This window comes from Protopterus annectens, chromosome 7.part0 (assembly GCF_019279795.1).
Source record: "Protopterus annectens isolate FY-2018-M chromosome 7.part0, PAN1.0, whole genome shotgun sequence".
Lineage (NCBI taxonomy): Eukaryota > Metazoa > Chordata > Ceratodontiformes > Protopteridae > Protopterus > Protopterus annectens.
The window spans coordinates 815457944-815474138 of NC_056739.1; the positions used below are offsets into that span (position 1 = coordinate 815457944).

Consider the following 16195-nt stretch of genomic DNA (forward strand, 5'->3'; position numbering starts at 1 on the left):
AGAGTTCAGATCTTCACATAATGAAGTGCACTGACAAAAATATCAGGAAGATAAGCTGCTCTATATCCACAGCACTCCAAGCTCTAGTTTTAGAGAATGCACTACTAACAATAGGATACAGCTGTGTAAAATACATTGGACTTTAGCTTCCCCTGGATTAGAAAGAACCCAGTGAAAACCTAGTTAGATCGCTAATGAGTGCTATTCAGACCATGACTCCGTGTGAAAATAGGGGAGATGAATAAGCAGACAGATGACTGTCTATTGTAACCTTCTATCTCCCACAGAACAACAAGATATAGCTTCAAACTTGATGTTTGCTAACAACTTCAAGATAAAATGATCTGCGCTCTCTTTCATAGTAATGCCATTTTTTTTCCCATATCAGAAATATGTTGACGAAAACTAAAAGAGATACAGTGGCTTGTTTGCTATACCACTTAGATATCGCCAAAGTTGCACATCAAGGCGATTTGTTTGCAAAATCCTATGCACTGACATGAGTTGAATATAAAGTTAAGTGTTCACCTTGATTATAGCAACGGAATATTGCCACGTTGATAGTGGATGTATTTCCCAGAGTACAAAGCTGAATTGACACCATTATTGCTGAATCTGGTAACCTGAGGGGAATTCTTCTTAAAGTGACACCATTTGACCTCGGAAGTTGTTAACCTTAAAAGGCTCCTGGTGGCTAGGCTGCACTAGAGCTTTTGTTCCTAGGACATATACAAACATTTGCACTTCGGTTTTAAAATAAAAGTTTATTCTGGCATGAGAGGACTAAAAACAGCAGTAGGAAAGAAGAGAGCTTAGGGATTGAATTTACCAGCTTGCAGTGAGGATGGAGCTTGTTAGTGCGAGGATCTAGTGCTTAAGATTTGGGCGCTTTACCAAAGCATTTCATAAAGACAGATTTGGCATCTTTAGGTGAGTCTATGGTGTATTTCTCTTCATTGTAGTAAAAAGATAATGTGCTAGGAAATCTCATCTGAAACTTAATTTTGCGTTTGAGATATGCACAATACAGGGAAAGTTTATGGTGCCTTTCTTTGATTTCCAGTGGGAGATCCTGTGAAAGAGAAATCGTGTGGCTGTTCCACTTAAATTGTTTCTGACTCTTGAACGCTGACAGAATTTTATGCACATCTTGATAGTTGAAAAGTTCGGCATAGATTATTCGTGGATTTACAGTGTTTTGTTTTTTATAGAGTGCACGATGGGCCCTTTCAATTATAATCTCGCAAGCATGATCATTAGAGTGTAGAATAGCATTAAATAGTTGTTTAAGTATTGGGATATGCTGATTATGTTCATACTTTTCTGGAAGCCCTCTGACTATAATATTATTTCATCTACTTCTCACTTCCAAGTCTATGATTTTCGGTGTGATGTCAGCGATTGTCACGTCTTTAGCGTTCACTTCTTGTCTTAGTAATTCAATTTGGTGTTCATTTTCCTTTGTTTTTTTCTTCCACTAGGTCTAAGCATTCCACAATTTGATTTTATGTCTAAATTTTGAAAGTTGTTCGGAGAAACCTTGCACTGTAGATTGAAGTGGTAAGAGGGCAGTTTTAAGCTCATCCATAGAATGGTGTTTTCCGACTTTTGTTTAGGATTATCTTTGGAATGTTCCTGCTGAAGTATTTTCTGCCTTTTGGATATAACCTGGTTTTCAGGGGAAGCAATAGCAGATAATTTGTTTTTTGATGTTTGAGCTTCCATACTTTCCAGTTCTTTAGGCATTTTATTACACTTGCTTTCACTTCTCCCATGTGGTTGCTATCCTCTGTCAAAGTGCTGACGTTTTCAGGCCTCTGCTTTACACGTGGTGGATCATTTCATAAAAAGTCCAAAGAGAAAAAGGGCTGTTAATGCAGTGAGATCACGATGCAAATACTCAGGCAGGTTAGCAATTGAATAAGTACTGATTCTTCTCCTTAGATTTAGTCCTTTTTCCAATATTTGCTGGCTTTAAAGCTATTATTCAATTAGTTGGTTGGGAGATTTGTGGAGAGGGTGTTTACTAGACGACCACCATCTTGGAATCCCCTAGCAGCACATATTTCCATGTAGCCTTCATCAGGAAAGTGTGCTCTACTGACATCTAGCTAGCATGGCAACATGATGTGTTGAGGTTCTTGAATGCTTCAATAAAGTTTTCATGAGAATTTTAGTCTTATTTGTAATCTTTGCAGTTTTTAACAAAATATGTTTGATCCCTTGTTTAGCATGTGCTCTTGTGCTTGCATTTTTTTTTTGCTTTAGTCTCAACCACCACATAAATTCCCATACTTAGAGGACTTGCCACCCTTAATATTGTGGATAACTGATTTGTCCTGTTGTTCTGTGAATGGTTGAAGCAGCCTTTGGACAGAGTCTGTTAAAAGCCATGTCCAAACCCAATTTAAAAAGGCTGCCACTGACTTTCATCAGAGCAGAACCTAATGACTCTGCAACAATAGTGCTAAAGGCCTTGGTCTCAGCAGTATGTTATGAACCATCAACAAAACTCATCAGTAGTTATGTGACTGGGTAAATTGGATAGTAAGTAATGTGCTTGTATAACTGAGATAAGTTGTTTGAGTCAGGCATCTAATTAGAAGGAGGCTGCTTACCTAAAAATTCAGCAAGCCATTTGTCACAATATACTTCAAAATACTAGCAATCCAATCAACCTTGGAATGGGTCATAGAATCTTAGCACGGTTTCAACAGTGGCAATGCAAAGGAATACAGAGGGACATAGTAAATGAAGTCTCTGTAGATAATGACTGCTGCCAGCAGGGGTCCTGATTAAGAAGGGTATACAATTTATGCAAAAGGTGAAAAAAAGGAACAATCCACTCTGTTCTTACCTACCACACTCTTGGTTACCTAGCATTATAGTCATTATTCTGTTTTGTAATCCATGCTGTTCTTACCTGTCTTCATAATCTACATCATCGTAATCTATGTTCTACTGTATAAAACAGAATGTTTTTACCTGCCATCATAGTCTGTGTTCTGTTTTATCAGCCATGCTGTTCTTACCTGCCACTGTAATCTGTGTTCTGATGTGTAAGACACACTGTTCTTACCTGTCATTGTAATCTATTTCTGCTGTGCAAGACGCACTGTTTTTACCTGCCATCATAGTCTGTGTTCTGTTTTGTCAGCCATGCTGTTCTTACCTGACATAATAATCTGTGTTCTGTTATTTCAGGTATCTGTTCTTACTATACTGTTAAAACGCATCACTAGAAAAAGCAACCATTTAAAATTTATTTTAGCAAGAGTACAAAACCACCAAAGACACTCTCCATTTGTAAACAAATTATACAAATTACCTAAATCTCTATTCAGAAGAAACTTAGGAAGTTTGCAACCCAGTGAAGTCAATGGGAAACTACTCCTACACAGAAAAAATGATAAATAAAATATCTGTGGTTTTTGATTGTATGATTCATGAAGGATTAGGGAACTTTATTTTTCATGCATTATGGAATGCATTCCCTAAATCTATAGTGGGTTATTTCAAGTTTCACACACCAGATCATTATGTATTTATCATCACTGCCCCAAATACTCCATTAACTTTTTGAATCACCATAACTCAGCTAAATGTATTCTTATATAAATAAAACCTTATAAACTGCAAACTCAAAAAGTATACACTCGAGCCCCTAAAATAAAACACAAACTGCACGTAGATAATACCTCTATAAATTTAAATTGACAAAAACATGACGAAAAACATTAAAATCCAATCTGCAATCAGCAAATCACTGCATTACTGGTTAAACAAACCAGGCTAAGCATCTTCCTAAATAACATCAAACTAATAACATTAAAAAAAAATATATATATACAATAAAAGTACCTGAATATAACATTCATTGCACTGTTTATTTCATTACTTGGGTGGAATATCAAACTTACCTGACATACAAAAACAGAGCAAAAAGATTCAGATTTACCATAGAAGTATTATATAAAAATCATTCCTGAGACTTGTTCATAAAATTGACCTCTGTAAAGTCTTTTGCAACTGACATCTTGTCTAGTTACCACATTCCATGGAAACAAATGGAAACAGTTATCAAAACTACAAAAAAAAGTCAAGAAAAATGGATAGATCTGCATAAGTGATAAAATGAGGTTTAGAAAATCTCTTTCCTGACTTGTGGATTCATGTTATTTCTTATCTTAGAGAAACGCACCTAAAAAAAAAATAAAAATAAAGGTTAAATGATATGCACTTTTCACTAAATTAAAGGAGTGAATAAAATATCAGATTTAAGATAATGGGTCTTAAGTCTCCATCCCTTAATTCTGAAACTCAAAATTGTGAGCTCATGAAACTGCAAAAAAAGTGATTGTTAAACAATGTCTTGAAGACAGTCTGCTCCTCTCATGTAAAGTTAGAGTCCAACCCCCCTGTAACTGTAAATATACTGCCTCCAAGCTCACTGTACCCTTTTCATTATTTTGGGTGGATGCATGTCTGGTCTTTAAAATTATGGCAAGCAGCAGTGCCTTAAAATAACTGTCCTACTTTGTATAGAAGATATTAATCAGAAATTAAACCTCCAAAGTGTAGTAAGATGAATTGGTACAGTTGAGTAACATTAAGGATATGCTATATATAGTTGTAGATTAGCACATTCAAATTAGCTCAAGAAGCTTTTGCCAGCCCTGTGACACAAGGCTGGAGCCTTGACTATATCACGGCCAGCCTGGGTTTGAATAACAGTTCAGGAGTAACCAGCCAGGGAACAATAATCCTACCTTCACCAAGAATGATACCACAGTACCAACAAAAATGATTGACGTCAACAATTGGCTTAGTTTCTGTTATCTTTCCAAGGGGATCCAGTATCTGTCTGCCTAGGATGACATGGCTGACAAGCCTCGATGCTTTGCCAGAGATGGCCTCTGCTTGTCTCCTGTGGGGTTCCGGATCTTGGCCAAGGCTCTTGTCTCCCCCATTTGTGCCTTTTTTAGGCTACATCTCAAAGGCAAACCTTTGAACATGAAAGATCTGTCAAAAAGCAAATTGAAGGTCATGCTGCTCAATGCTAGGAGCCTTAATCTGAAAATGCACTTACCAGAGGCTGTCCTCATACTGGAAGATGCCGATGTCTGTGCAATCACGGAAGCTTGGCTCAGGGCTGCTGAGAGCATCCCTGCCTTACCAGGCTATACCTCATTCTGCCTTTCCAACCCCAAAACGAGGTTGAAAAGACTAAGGGTGGTGGAGTCTCTATCTTCATTAAAGACAGGCCCACCACCAGACTGGTTTACCAGCATGATACACTGTAATTCCTGTAAGAGAGTAGATGTTGCATACAGGCTATTTTTAGCATTTTATAGCACTAAAGTTACACTAACTTGATCTGCACTGAGTGGATCAGGTATTCATCTTCATGGGCTAGTGCGTGCATTCTTGTGGTCACTAGGGTCTCGCCAGTCTTCACTGGCTGGTGCACTTCTTCCCTGTAGCTGTTCAGCTTTTAAAATGCCTGACCAGCCTCTGTCTCACAAAACAAGCTTAAATCCTTGCTTTTCTGATTAAATATTCACATATTTCATAACACTAACTGCAATATCTATCTAAAGGAAAAAATGTTTCCTCCTGTTTCATGATCAACACAATTCACTTACCCCAGCTAGTTTTACTTTCACCAGCAGTGCAGTTTACTACTAGAAAATACAAAAACATACTTGCAAAATCCAACCATTACATTACATCACTTCTCTGTTGCAAAAATAAACAGCTTTCTCCTGTTCTATCCTCATGGCAAACTGTTTTTCATCAGAAAGGTCCCACCCTCCTTTTACTTTTACTTTTACATGAATATACAGTAACCCTGAACCTTGTATACCTTCACACATGTATATACACATTACCTTCCCTCGATTACTGAGAAAATAAAGCTATCCACTGCAGATGAATTGGCTCTACTGTATTTTTTTCTACAGGTAATACTGTATAAAAACTCAAAAAGCAATATTCTTACACGTTGGTCTTCCATTTCTGATCTCTTCTGCTGACTCGAGTGTAGATACTTTGACCACTTTGGTTTGGGTATTCCACCTGTAAAGGGAAGGATTACAGAAACTCAAGAAGAACATAAAATACATGTTTTTTAGCAAGCCTGTTTACCCACCAGGATGCATTCCCTTTCTCCAAAGCCACAGTACTCATACTGCTATGGTCTCAGTGATGCCCTCACTACTCTTGTCATCCTCTGGTGTGAAGTGTGTATGCATTACAATGACAACACTGCTTGTCCCTGTCTGCAGGAAGACATTTTAAATACATGTGGCCTCCATGAATCCTAAAGCCTTCGGACAGCAGTTAGCCACTAGAACATGCTTCCTTAACCTGTCTCCCTACAGCAAACCAGGGGATATAGCAGATTTGCTGCATGATAAATGTAGCTCCAGTTTCACCCCCCCCCCCATCATCCCCATTTACCCCCCAGGAAATATCCTCTACCATTTCTCTCCCAACTATCACTAAAGAACAGGTCTCACTGCACTCACCAAAGCTTAGAACATCGCATCAGCAGGTCCTAATAATATCCCAGGATATCTCCTAAATAGCTTGTAACAAGACCTGTCAGGCTGACTACAATTTCTATGCAACCACTGCCTCCAGACCGGCTTTATCCCTGGGGAATGGAGGACTGTGATGGTTATCCCACTACAGAAAAGGGGATCATCAACAGACCCAGGGAACTACAAACTCATAAGGTTGATTAGTCTTATGCAAGGCCATGGAAAGAATATTCATGGACCCGGTAAACAAAGACAAAGGAAAACTTCAAGCACTGCACCCATCCCGGTTTGGTTTTGTCAAGGGCAGGTCATGCCTACTAAACCTGATGGACTTCTTTAAGATGGTCAGTAGAGCTGCGGATGAGGGCAAAGCGGTGCATACTGCCTAACTCGACCTGGCAAAGGCATTTGTTTGACACAGTATCTCACTTGGGTATTATAGACAAACTCTCAAATTTAGGCATAAATCCCTGTGTCACCCAATGGATAGCCAAATGGCTCACTGATAGGACACATTAAGCTAGGGTAGGGGAATCCACCTCCACCAAGAGGCCTGTTACTAATGGTATCCCACAGATACTGGGACCTCTCCTGTTTGAAATATACTTCTCTGAAGTCAAGGCAATTGTAGAGGGCCTTTAGCTAACCAAATATTACTATAAGCGGAGTACAATCACTGAATCCCCAAAAGATGTGGATGTCCTCAAGGTGGGTCTGCAAAGACAAATAACTGGTGTCAGAGCCATGACCTAAAACTCAATGCAAAAAAATGCATAATTATACCCTTTGGATTGGCGACCACCCCTGCAAATTACAACAACTGATAACATTCCGCTAATAGTAGACTCAGTGATAGGAGACTTGGGAACTCAGGTTTACTGTAATCTAAACTTTGATCAGCATGTGTCCATAGTTTTGAGAAAATCCTCCCATGTGGTGCAACTTATAAGTAAGAGCAGGGCATCCAGACCTAAGGAGATCGTGATCCCAGTATACTCAGCCCTAATTAGAGGAATAAGTAAGTACAGTACACCTTTCAGCATGTACCTGACAAGAGATATGCAACAGCTTCAACAGCTACAGAGGTTCCTCACTAAAAGAATGCAGGGTGTAAATAACATGTCCTATGTAGACTACTTCAAAACCCTGTCCCTGTATTTGGTCGCCTACTATGCCCATCCTACAAGGGATTGACTTATTCAGCCCTGATGAATCTGCAAAACAATCAGCACTAGTATTATCCAATCTAAGGATCTAAACCTTGTCCATGACTTAAACAAAACAATTTGGAGGGACAGGTATGTATCTCGGAGATTACCCCTTGTCTGGAAGACTCCTCTTTCATGTGAAGGAAAGCTGTTCCCTAAGCCTATTCAAATGCAATTTGGCCAGTGAATGGGAAATCTCAAATTTACCCCCTGGCTTATCTCCTATGTCCCTTATGGACAGTGGCAGCTTGTAATCTATGGGAACTGATAAATGGTAACATTGGGTCATGAATGGCTAGACTTAAAAAGGTTAGCCTAGTAACCTCCTATAGTCCAATGTTTATATATAGTGGTGCTACCCTGTACTCCTCTGCAGTAAGGAGTAAAAAGACTGAAACCAGAAAAAACAGACAATAGACAGAATGGAGTGACTCTAACCAAATAATCTGTAGGAGCCTGCTGGTTAAAAAGGAGAATTATAGTTAATAATTATTAGCATAACAAGCTCTGTGCAATGATTTTACTCTGTACATGCTGGATCTGAAGAAGTGTGTCCATTTTTACAAAGGACTCATGGTGGTGTAATTAATACAGTGACTCAGCACATGATGCATACATGCAATATCTTTTTTTTTAACTTTTTTAACTGTACTTCTTCACAATTACCCCACCACCACTAAAAAAAAAAAACATAGCTAGCAGTCTTACCTGTTTAATGATGGATTCTACCACATTTGCCAGCAAGGGAGAAAGCTGTGTATAAAACTTCTCAGCACCTGAAAAGCAGTATAGCAGAAATGCATGTTCAATATAAAACAGCCCTCTCTTGCTTATCTTACATCACATATACATATGCAGTCTGACTCTGTCATGACTTTATACTTGCACAGTAGCATAGCTGAGAGGTCTGCTGGTAATAGCCAAGTTAAGGTAAGAACAACATCTGCAGTAATACTATGCAGTTTGCATGAGTCCTCCATATTGTTGCATTGTTCCCTGAAGTACGCTTCTGTGATATTACTGGAGCAAACAGGACATCAGACTTTAGCTTATCTGTGTAAGTGATGCAGTTCAGTCCAATTATGAACAGTCATCAAGTGCGAGCACAGACTTTTAGTTTGCTTTATGTAACTTTCCATCACAAAGAATATCAGAGAAACATGCATTAAACCTGTCTATAATATAGCATACTTAGTGCTCAGTGCTACTATTGCACATCATGTTTCACTGATCTTATATGTTCCCTTGTCTTGTCAGCCTCTCCCCAAGAAAGATGGGTTATATTTATTTTATTTATTGACATTTGATTACCAGGAAAGTCCATATGGGTAGGATCTCATTTTCAGTAAGTATTACAACACATTTTAAGAACAAAAATGTTACAGTCTTTAAAAATAATACAAAAAACAACAACAGTTTAAATAATTATATAAATTAGCCATAATATGAAAACATTGGTTAAGAACAGATACAAGTTATATGACAATGAGAAATTTTAGCTAGTTTATAGAGAAATTAAAGGTAAGTTAGTTTAATACAAACAGGAATTGTAGTATGACGTGAGAGAAAAGCAGACTTATGGTATACTTAGAGTGAAAGCCAGGAGAGAGAGATTGATAGAAGTAAGGAAATGAGTATAGAAGGGAGACTAAGGAGGTATGAATAAGTGTTCACATTTAGGGATATAATTATCTTGTCGAGCAAGAACAGAGACAACTTTTGCTAGGACGTCTTTGGATATGAAGGATGGGAGGGAGGGTATAACCTTATCTAATGTGGGCTCTCACATACCTGATGAGTTTGCGTAAAAGGAGCCACAATCCTACCAATTTAAGGACCTCCATCATCTTTCTATAGTAGCAGGCTACTGCTCTGACAGGATTATTTCCTCTCTGTAAACCATACCTTTAATCAACAACTGAAACTTTTTGCTATCATACAACTCAGGATGCACATGCGCAAGCAATAATCTTAACAGAGTTTTGAGGTGAACAACAGATCACTAGGCAATGTTACTTTTATATTCCCAATTCTTTTGAAATTAAACCTCAGCTTGCTTGCAGTTCCAACAAAGAAAAGGAAACCAAACTTATTAACAGCCCAGCGCAATTCTTACCTAGTACTGCTTTGTCAACGCTGATGTAGGCGGCTGCTTTTAGGTGTAGCATGGTTAGGTATCCCTGCAAACAAAGTGTACAAGACAAACTGTTAAAAGCATTAGAATTTAGCAGAATACCACGTGCTATCAAATGAGTTTGTACTTGGTTGTATTTAGATTTTCACATGTAGCAGAACACACTATCATCATATCAGCTCTACTATCATCATATCAGCTCTGCTTTGCATTGTGAAATCTACTTCCTTTAGTTTTTATATCCTACTGCCTGACCAAAGAGGATCTGGACTTTACTTGTTCTTTTAAGTGCCAAAGAAAACAAAAGATCAGAAACCAACTCTGGACCTCAGTCATCTGAATCTGTTTGTAAAGTACAGTTGTGTACACTTACCATAAATGTAGATGTTCGAGTGTATTCACTGTTGCAGTCATCACACTTGGGTTATCCTGCCAGGGGTAGCCCTCAGTTGGCCCGAATACCAGAGGCTTAGTATTTCTGCATCAGTTGCTGTTGCTCCAGGACTGACGTCATTACATCAGTTTTTCTTGCCCCAACTGTTAGGAGCCCCCAAATAGGGAGCTAGGTTATGGTGGAAGAACACCGCCACTAGAAAGTAAATACCAAACATTTCCTGTAAGGAGTGAGGAAGCGAGAGAGAGAGAGAGAGGCAAGGGGGGTGGAGGGAGAGAAACCAGGACTGCAACAGTGAATACACTTGAACATCTACATTTATGGTAGGTGTACACAACTGTACTACGTTCCTCGTGTTTCACTGTTGCAGTCATCACACTTGGGTTGATTTCCAAAGCTGAAGAAAAGGGTGGAGGAATTCAAGAGGACTGGGGGCTGGCTAGGATGCCCAGCAAGACTGCAGTTGCAAAGCCTTCCCTGGATTTGGAGAAGATAGGCAGGTGGTAATGCTTGGTGAAGGTATGAATAGAAGTCCATGTTGCAGCCTCCAGGATGTCCCTGGTAGGGACCCCTCTGAGAAAAGCTGCAGAGGTGGAGGTTGGCCTGGTGGAATGCATCCTGATCCCCTTAGGGGGTGGTTTCCTTTGTTTGTAGCAGAAATGGATGCAGTGTGCTATCTATTTGGAGATTGTTTGGATATGGCCTTGCCCTCTGCCCCTGCTGCAAATCTGACTAGCAATTGGTCAGTTTTCCTAAAAAAATGAGTCCTATCCTGGTAGAATCTGAGCTGTCTGTGCACATCTAAAGAATGCAGAATCCTTTCCCCCTTGTTTTGTGGGATAGGGAAAAAGGTGGGCAAATGAATTGATTGGTTGAGAGCCACACTGGACACTACTTTAGGCATGAAAGTTGGGTTAGTCCTGAGGGAGACCCTGTCAGCATGGAAAATGATGAAGGGCTCTACAGCCATTAGTGCTTAGAACTCTGAAACTCTTCTAGCTGAAGTGATGGCCAGAAGCAAGGCTTTTTTCCAAGAGAGGAATTTTAACTCCGCTGAAGCTGCAGGCTCAAAGGGGGGGGGGTGAGTAAGCTTTTCCAACACAAACTTAAGGTCCCAAGCTGGGGTAGGAGCTCTTCTGGGTGGGTTTAAATTGTTAGCCCCTCTTAGGAACTGTTTGATTAGCGGGTGAGAAAAAAGAGGTGGCTCTGTGCTGTAATGAGCAAAGATGGCAGAGGCATGAATTTTAATAGAAGAGAAGGATAGTCCCCTGTGTAGCAGGTCTGCTAGGTAATCCAGGATGAGAGGTAGGGAGGGCTGTGCTCTTTCAGCTCCTTTAGCCTGGATCCTGTGCACTTGTCAGCATAGGATTTTCTAGTGCTGGGATGTCTGGCCTCACATATAACATCCAGGACTTGTTTGCTTAGGGTGGCAACTGGAGGAGAGGTTAGGGAATAAGCCAGGCTGCCAGGTTCAGGGTCTGTAACTGTGGATGCATGAATTCTCTATTCTTCTGAGTCAGGAAAGTTGGGATCTAGGGTAGGTGCCATGGTGGTAGGGGTGACAGGCTGTACAGCAGTGGGTACCAGTGCTGGCATGGCCAGTCTGGGGCAGTCAAGATTGCCCTTGGTTTTTCCTCCCTTATTTTGAGAGTACCCTTGAAATTAGTGGTAGAGGGGGAAATGCATAAATCGAGAGATTGACCCATTGGAAGGATAGAGCATCCACTTTCCAGGCCTTGCTGTGAGGTTTCCCTGGTGTAGAATTTGCTGAGCTGGTGATTGTTGTGGGAGGCAAAGAGGTCCACCTTTGGGGTGCCCCATTTCTGGGTTACAAGGTTGAAGGTGCTGTGGTCTAGCTGCCACTCGTGGGTCTAAGTGATTTCTGCTTAATTTGTCTGCCAGAGAGTTTTGGGAGCCTGGCAGAAATTGTGCTAGCAGGTGAATTTGCATGGCTGAAGCCATGTGCCAAAGGGTCATGGCAAGCCTGCAGATAGGATAATACTGAGTTCCTACCTGCTTGTTGGTATACCACATCACTGTGGTGTTGTCTGTTTTGATCACTAGAGGCCCCGGGGAGAGTAGGGGTCTGAAAGCTGTCAGAGCATGCTGAACAGCTAGCATCTCTTTTTGGTTGATGTGTAGATGTATTTGATTTGGGCTCCAATGGCCCTGAATGCACCTGCCATCCAGGTGTGCACCCAGGCATAATCTGATGCATCTGTGGTTAGGGTCTGGGCAGCGTGGGGTTGTGAGAAGGGAAGACCTTTTTTGTGGTTTTATGCTGCTGCCCCCCAAATAAAATCTTTCCTTAGACAGAGTATCAAAGGTATGATAGTTTCCAGGTCTTGAGAGTGTTGACACCAAAGGCTTTTTAGGTACCGCTGTAGTTTCCGCATATGCAGTCTGGCATATGGAATGAGTAGAATGCAGGATGCCATGAACCCTAGAGCTTGCAGGATTTTCCTTACGGATAACTGGGTTCTGGTGGCTAGTTGAGAGAAGTAGCCTGTCAGGTAGGCTTGTTTTTCTGGAGTAAGTAATGCCATCTGGGATGCTGTGTCCAGGCTTGCTCCCAGGAATACAATTCTTTGAGTGGGGACTAGTTTGGATTTCTTTTCTTTTACAGTATACCAAGGGAGGTCAGTAGGTCCTTTACAAAGGTCAGGTGCTGTAACAGCTTTTCCTAACTGTCTGCCTGTATCAGGCAGTCATCCAAGTAAGGGTAAAATCAATGGCTGGAGCCAGACATTTTTTGTGAAAACTCTGGGAGCAATGGATAAGCCAAAAGGAAGCACAGAGAACTGAAAGTGCATAGATCCTGCCCTGAAACGTAGATATTTCCTGCAAGAATCCCTGATTGGGATGTGTAGATAGGCCTCTTTTAGGTCTAGGGTGGCTAACCAAACATCCTTGGAAAGCATAGGGAGAAGCTGCTGGAGGGTGAGCATTTTGAATTTTGGTATCATCAGAATGGTGTTTAGAATTGATAGATCAAGGATAGGGTGCCAGGTGCCCTCTTTTCTGGGTACCAGGAAAAGCCTGGACTAGAAACCTTGGCCTACCTGGTCTGCAAAAACAGGCTGTATTGCCCTCATGGAGAGCAGGGAATTTACTTGTTTTTTGGCCTCTGCCCACTGGTTTGGAGGAAGATCTGGGAACCCTTTTGGGGTTGGCAGAGTGTGGAAATAAAATTTGTATCCCTGGGACACTGTGTTGAGGACCCATTGGTCGTTAGTAATAGAGGCCCAGTTTTTTACATGGGAGGAGAGTTTTCCTCCTGGGGCACAAGCAAGTGGGCAGAGGTAAGGGGTGGAGGTGTAAAGTCATTGTGAGTTCTTTCCATAAGGGGGTGGCTTAGCACTTCCTGGTTTAGAAGTGGAGGAACTCCATTGCTTAGATCTCTGCATTCCCTCGGACTGCTGTCTGGGGGGGGACCTGAAAGGACCAGTGCTTCGAGGAGCAATGCCTACTGAACCTCGGCGGCTGGACCTGCAAGAAGTCTTTAACTGTCTGCATAGATTTTGCTTTTTCTTCCATCTTTTTTAAGACCTTTTCTGCCTTGGTGCCAAACAAATTGTCTTTGTTCAATGATGCATCCAATAGTTTTGATTTGACATGGTCTGGCAAGGTCTGTTCCTTAAGCCAAGCATGCCTTCTAAGTACAGAACCTGTGACTGCTGCCCTGCAAGATTCTTCTAGGGCATCAAAGCCACATTGCAAGGTGTGTCTAGTAACTTGGCTTGCAGAATGCATAAGCTCCTGTAATTCTTTATTTTCTGCACAAGTAGGAAAGGTAGATATTTTTTGTTTGAGAAGTTCCATGGTATGTTGCTGGCATTTCAGCATGTGGAACTGACAATTTAGTGCTCTGATGGCAAGAGTTGCAGAGGTGTATACCTTTTTACTCCATCTGTCTAAAGCTCGGGAATCCATGCCCAAGGGGGTGGGATTCTAAGCTGTGGTTGCTTTTATTCCTTTAGGTCCTTGGAAGATGACCTCTGGGTCAGCAGTAGGATTTTTGAACAGAACTTTGTGTGAGTCAGAGACTCTGTAATATCTGTCAGGTTTCCTGGGAACAGGAGGAAAGGTGTTAGGAGTTAAACTGGATTCCATAAAGACATCATCCACAACATCCAAGACAGGAGGAATGGCTAAAGGTCTGTGCTGTGGCAAATCTACAAATTCTCTGAATCTCTTTTTGGACTGAGGATAGTCATGACATTCCCTTTAGAAATGCTCCCTTAAATATGTAGGATTTCACCAAATGAAAAATACTCTGGAGGAGAGGCAGAAGGAATGGATTCCTCTGCATCTGAATCCTCATAAGCAGATAAGGGTTGCATGTCTTCATATTCAGGAACCTCAGAGTCATCTGACTCCTGGTCAGATAAAACTGCTGGGGACAAGTCTCTTTTTCTTTTGGAAGGGGTAGGCTAGCTTCCCCTAATAAGCATGATAAGGTCTTCTGCCATTTTAAGCATTTGAGATTGAAACATGGAAGCAGGTGCCAGAGCTTGGTTCGTTGTTTTTTTAGGTGTAGTTCATATCCTGGGCCTTAGAAACTCTGTAGTTTTAGAAAGAACTGAAGACATGAAAGAAGTCATTGGTTTGTGTTGAGTATCGGTAGTGCGAAGAACTTCCTAGGAAGCCGGTGCCTGCTCAGCGGCTCCAGATCCATCCAAGGTAGAGACATCCGCAGGATCCTTAATCAAAAAAGAGTCTTGCAGCATACTGGACTCCAAATGGGTCTCAGTAGTGGCCTACAAATCCAGAGAAGCGGGCATCAGGGGCTACGACAGCGCTTCACTGAGTAACAGTGAACTGGCGACTAGCTTAACGGAAGCGTTGTCAGCAGTTTTGGACCTGCGCAGTCTATCTCTGTCTTTATCTTTATTTTTTTGGAAGATTGGTAGTTGGATGGCTTACCAAAGCCATTTCAGAATACGGAGATCGACAGCAAAAATGTTTAGCTACAATAAGGGTCCGACGACGTATAGTTCTGGTGTTGAACAAAGCACAAAAGCAACAGCAAGGTACGTTGTGGTCTGGGCCTAAACAGGTGATGCAGTAAGAATGGAAGTCTCGGTGTGGTATTTGCTTTCCACAGGTGAGACAATTGTTAACTTTTTCTGACATCGGTTAGAGCAAGAAAAAAGGATCCCCAACGGGGTACTTAGCTTTAGAAAACTTCAACTTCAATTCAGAAATGAAACTCAGGTAGCGGCTGACCGGCACTCATGCAAACTGCTTCTGCTTCAGGCTTCTCGGCAAGAAAGACTGATGTAATGGTGTCGGCTGCCTGATTTTATACCACTGACGACCTGACGTCAGTCCTGGAGCAACAGCAACTGACACAGAAATACTAAACCTCGGTATTCGAGCCGAGTGAGGAATACCCCTGGCAGGATAACCCAAGTGTGATGACTGCAACAGTGAAACACAAAGAACATCTCCCAAGTTACGGATGGTCATGTGCCTATTCTCCTTCTTCTGTGGAAGGATGACTGGATGTTCTCCATAGACCTCCAGGATGCATACTATCACATCAAAATGAACAGACATTATCAGAGGTACTTGCTCTTTCATCTGGGCCCATTCATTACCAGTTCAGAGCCCTGCTCTTTGGTCTCACCACAGCTCCCAGGGTGTTCACCAAGTGCATGGCAGTGTTAACAGCTCATCACAAACTGCACAGATTAAGAGTGTTTCCTTATTTGGATGACTGGCTGCTTACCACTCCAACCAGGCATCTACTCAAGGAAATCAGGGATTACTAACTCCATCTCTGTCAGTCCCTGGGGATCACAGCAATCTCCCCAAGTCTCATCTTCAGCCAGTTCAAATCTTGGACTTCACAGGAGCTCACCTGGACACTATCAATCAGTTGGCTTTTCTACCACAAAACAGAATTCAT

General features: G+C 41.4%; 1 protein-coding gene across 2 annotated transcripts in view; it reads right to left on the minus strand.

Annotated features, from left to right (window-relative positions):
- TFR2 (transferrin receptor 2) overlaps positions 1-16195 on the minus strand; it is a 642558-nt gene that overhangs the window by 94461 nt on the left and 531902 nt on the right. For both annotated transcript variants that reach the window (XM_044077345.1, XM_044077346.1), the window contains 3 exons: positions 9870-9933; positions 8462-8529; positions 6002-6078 (listed from right to left, as the gene is read on the minus strand). In XM_044077345.1, coding sequence (XP_043933280.1) covers positions 6002-6078; positions 8462-8529; positions 9870-9933 — 209 coding nt within the window. The remainder of the gene's footprint in view (positions 1-6001; positions 6079-8461; positions 8530-9869; positions 9934-16195) is intronic.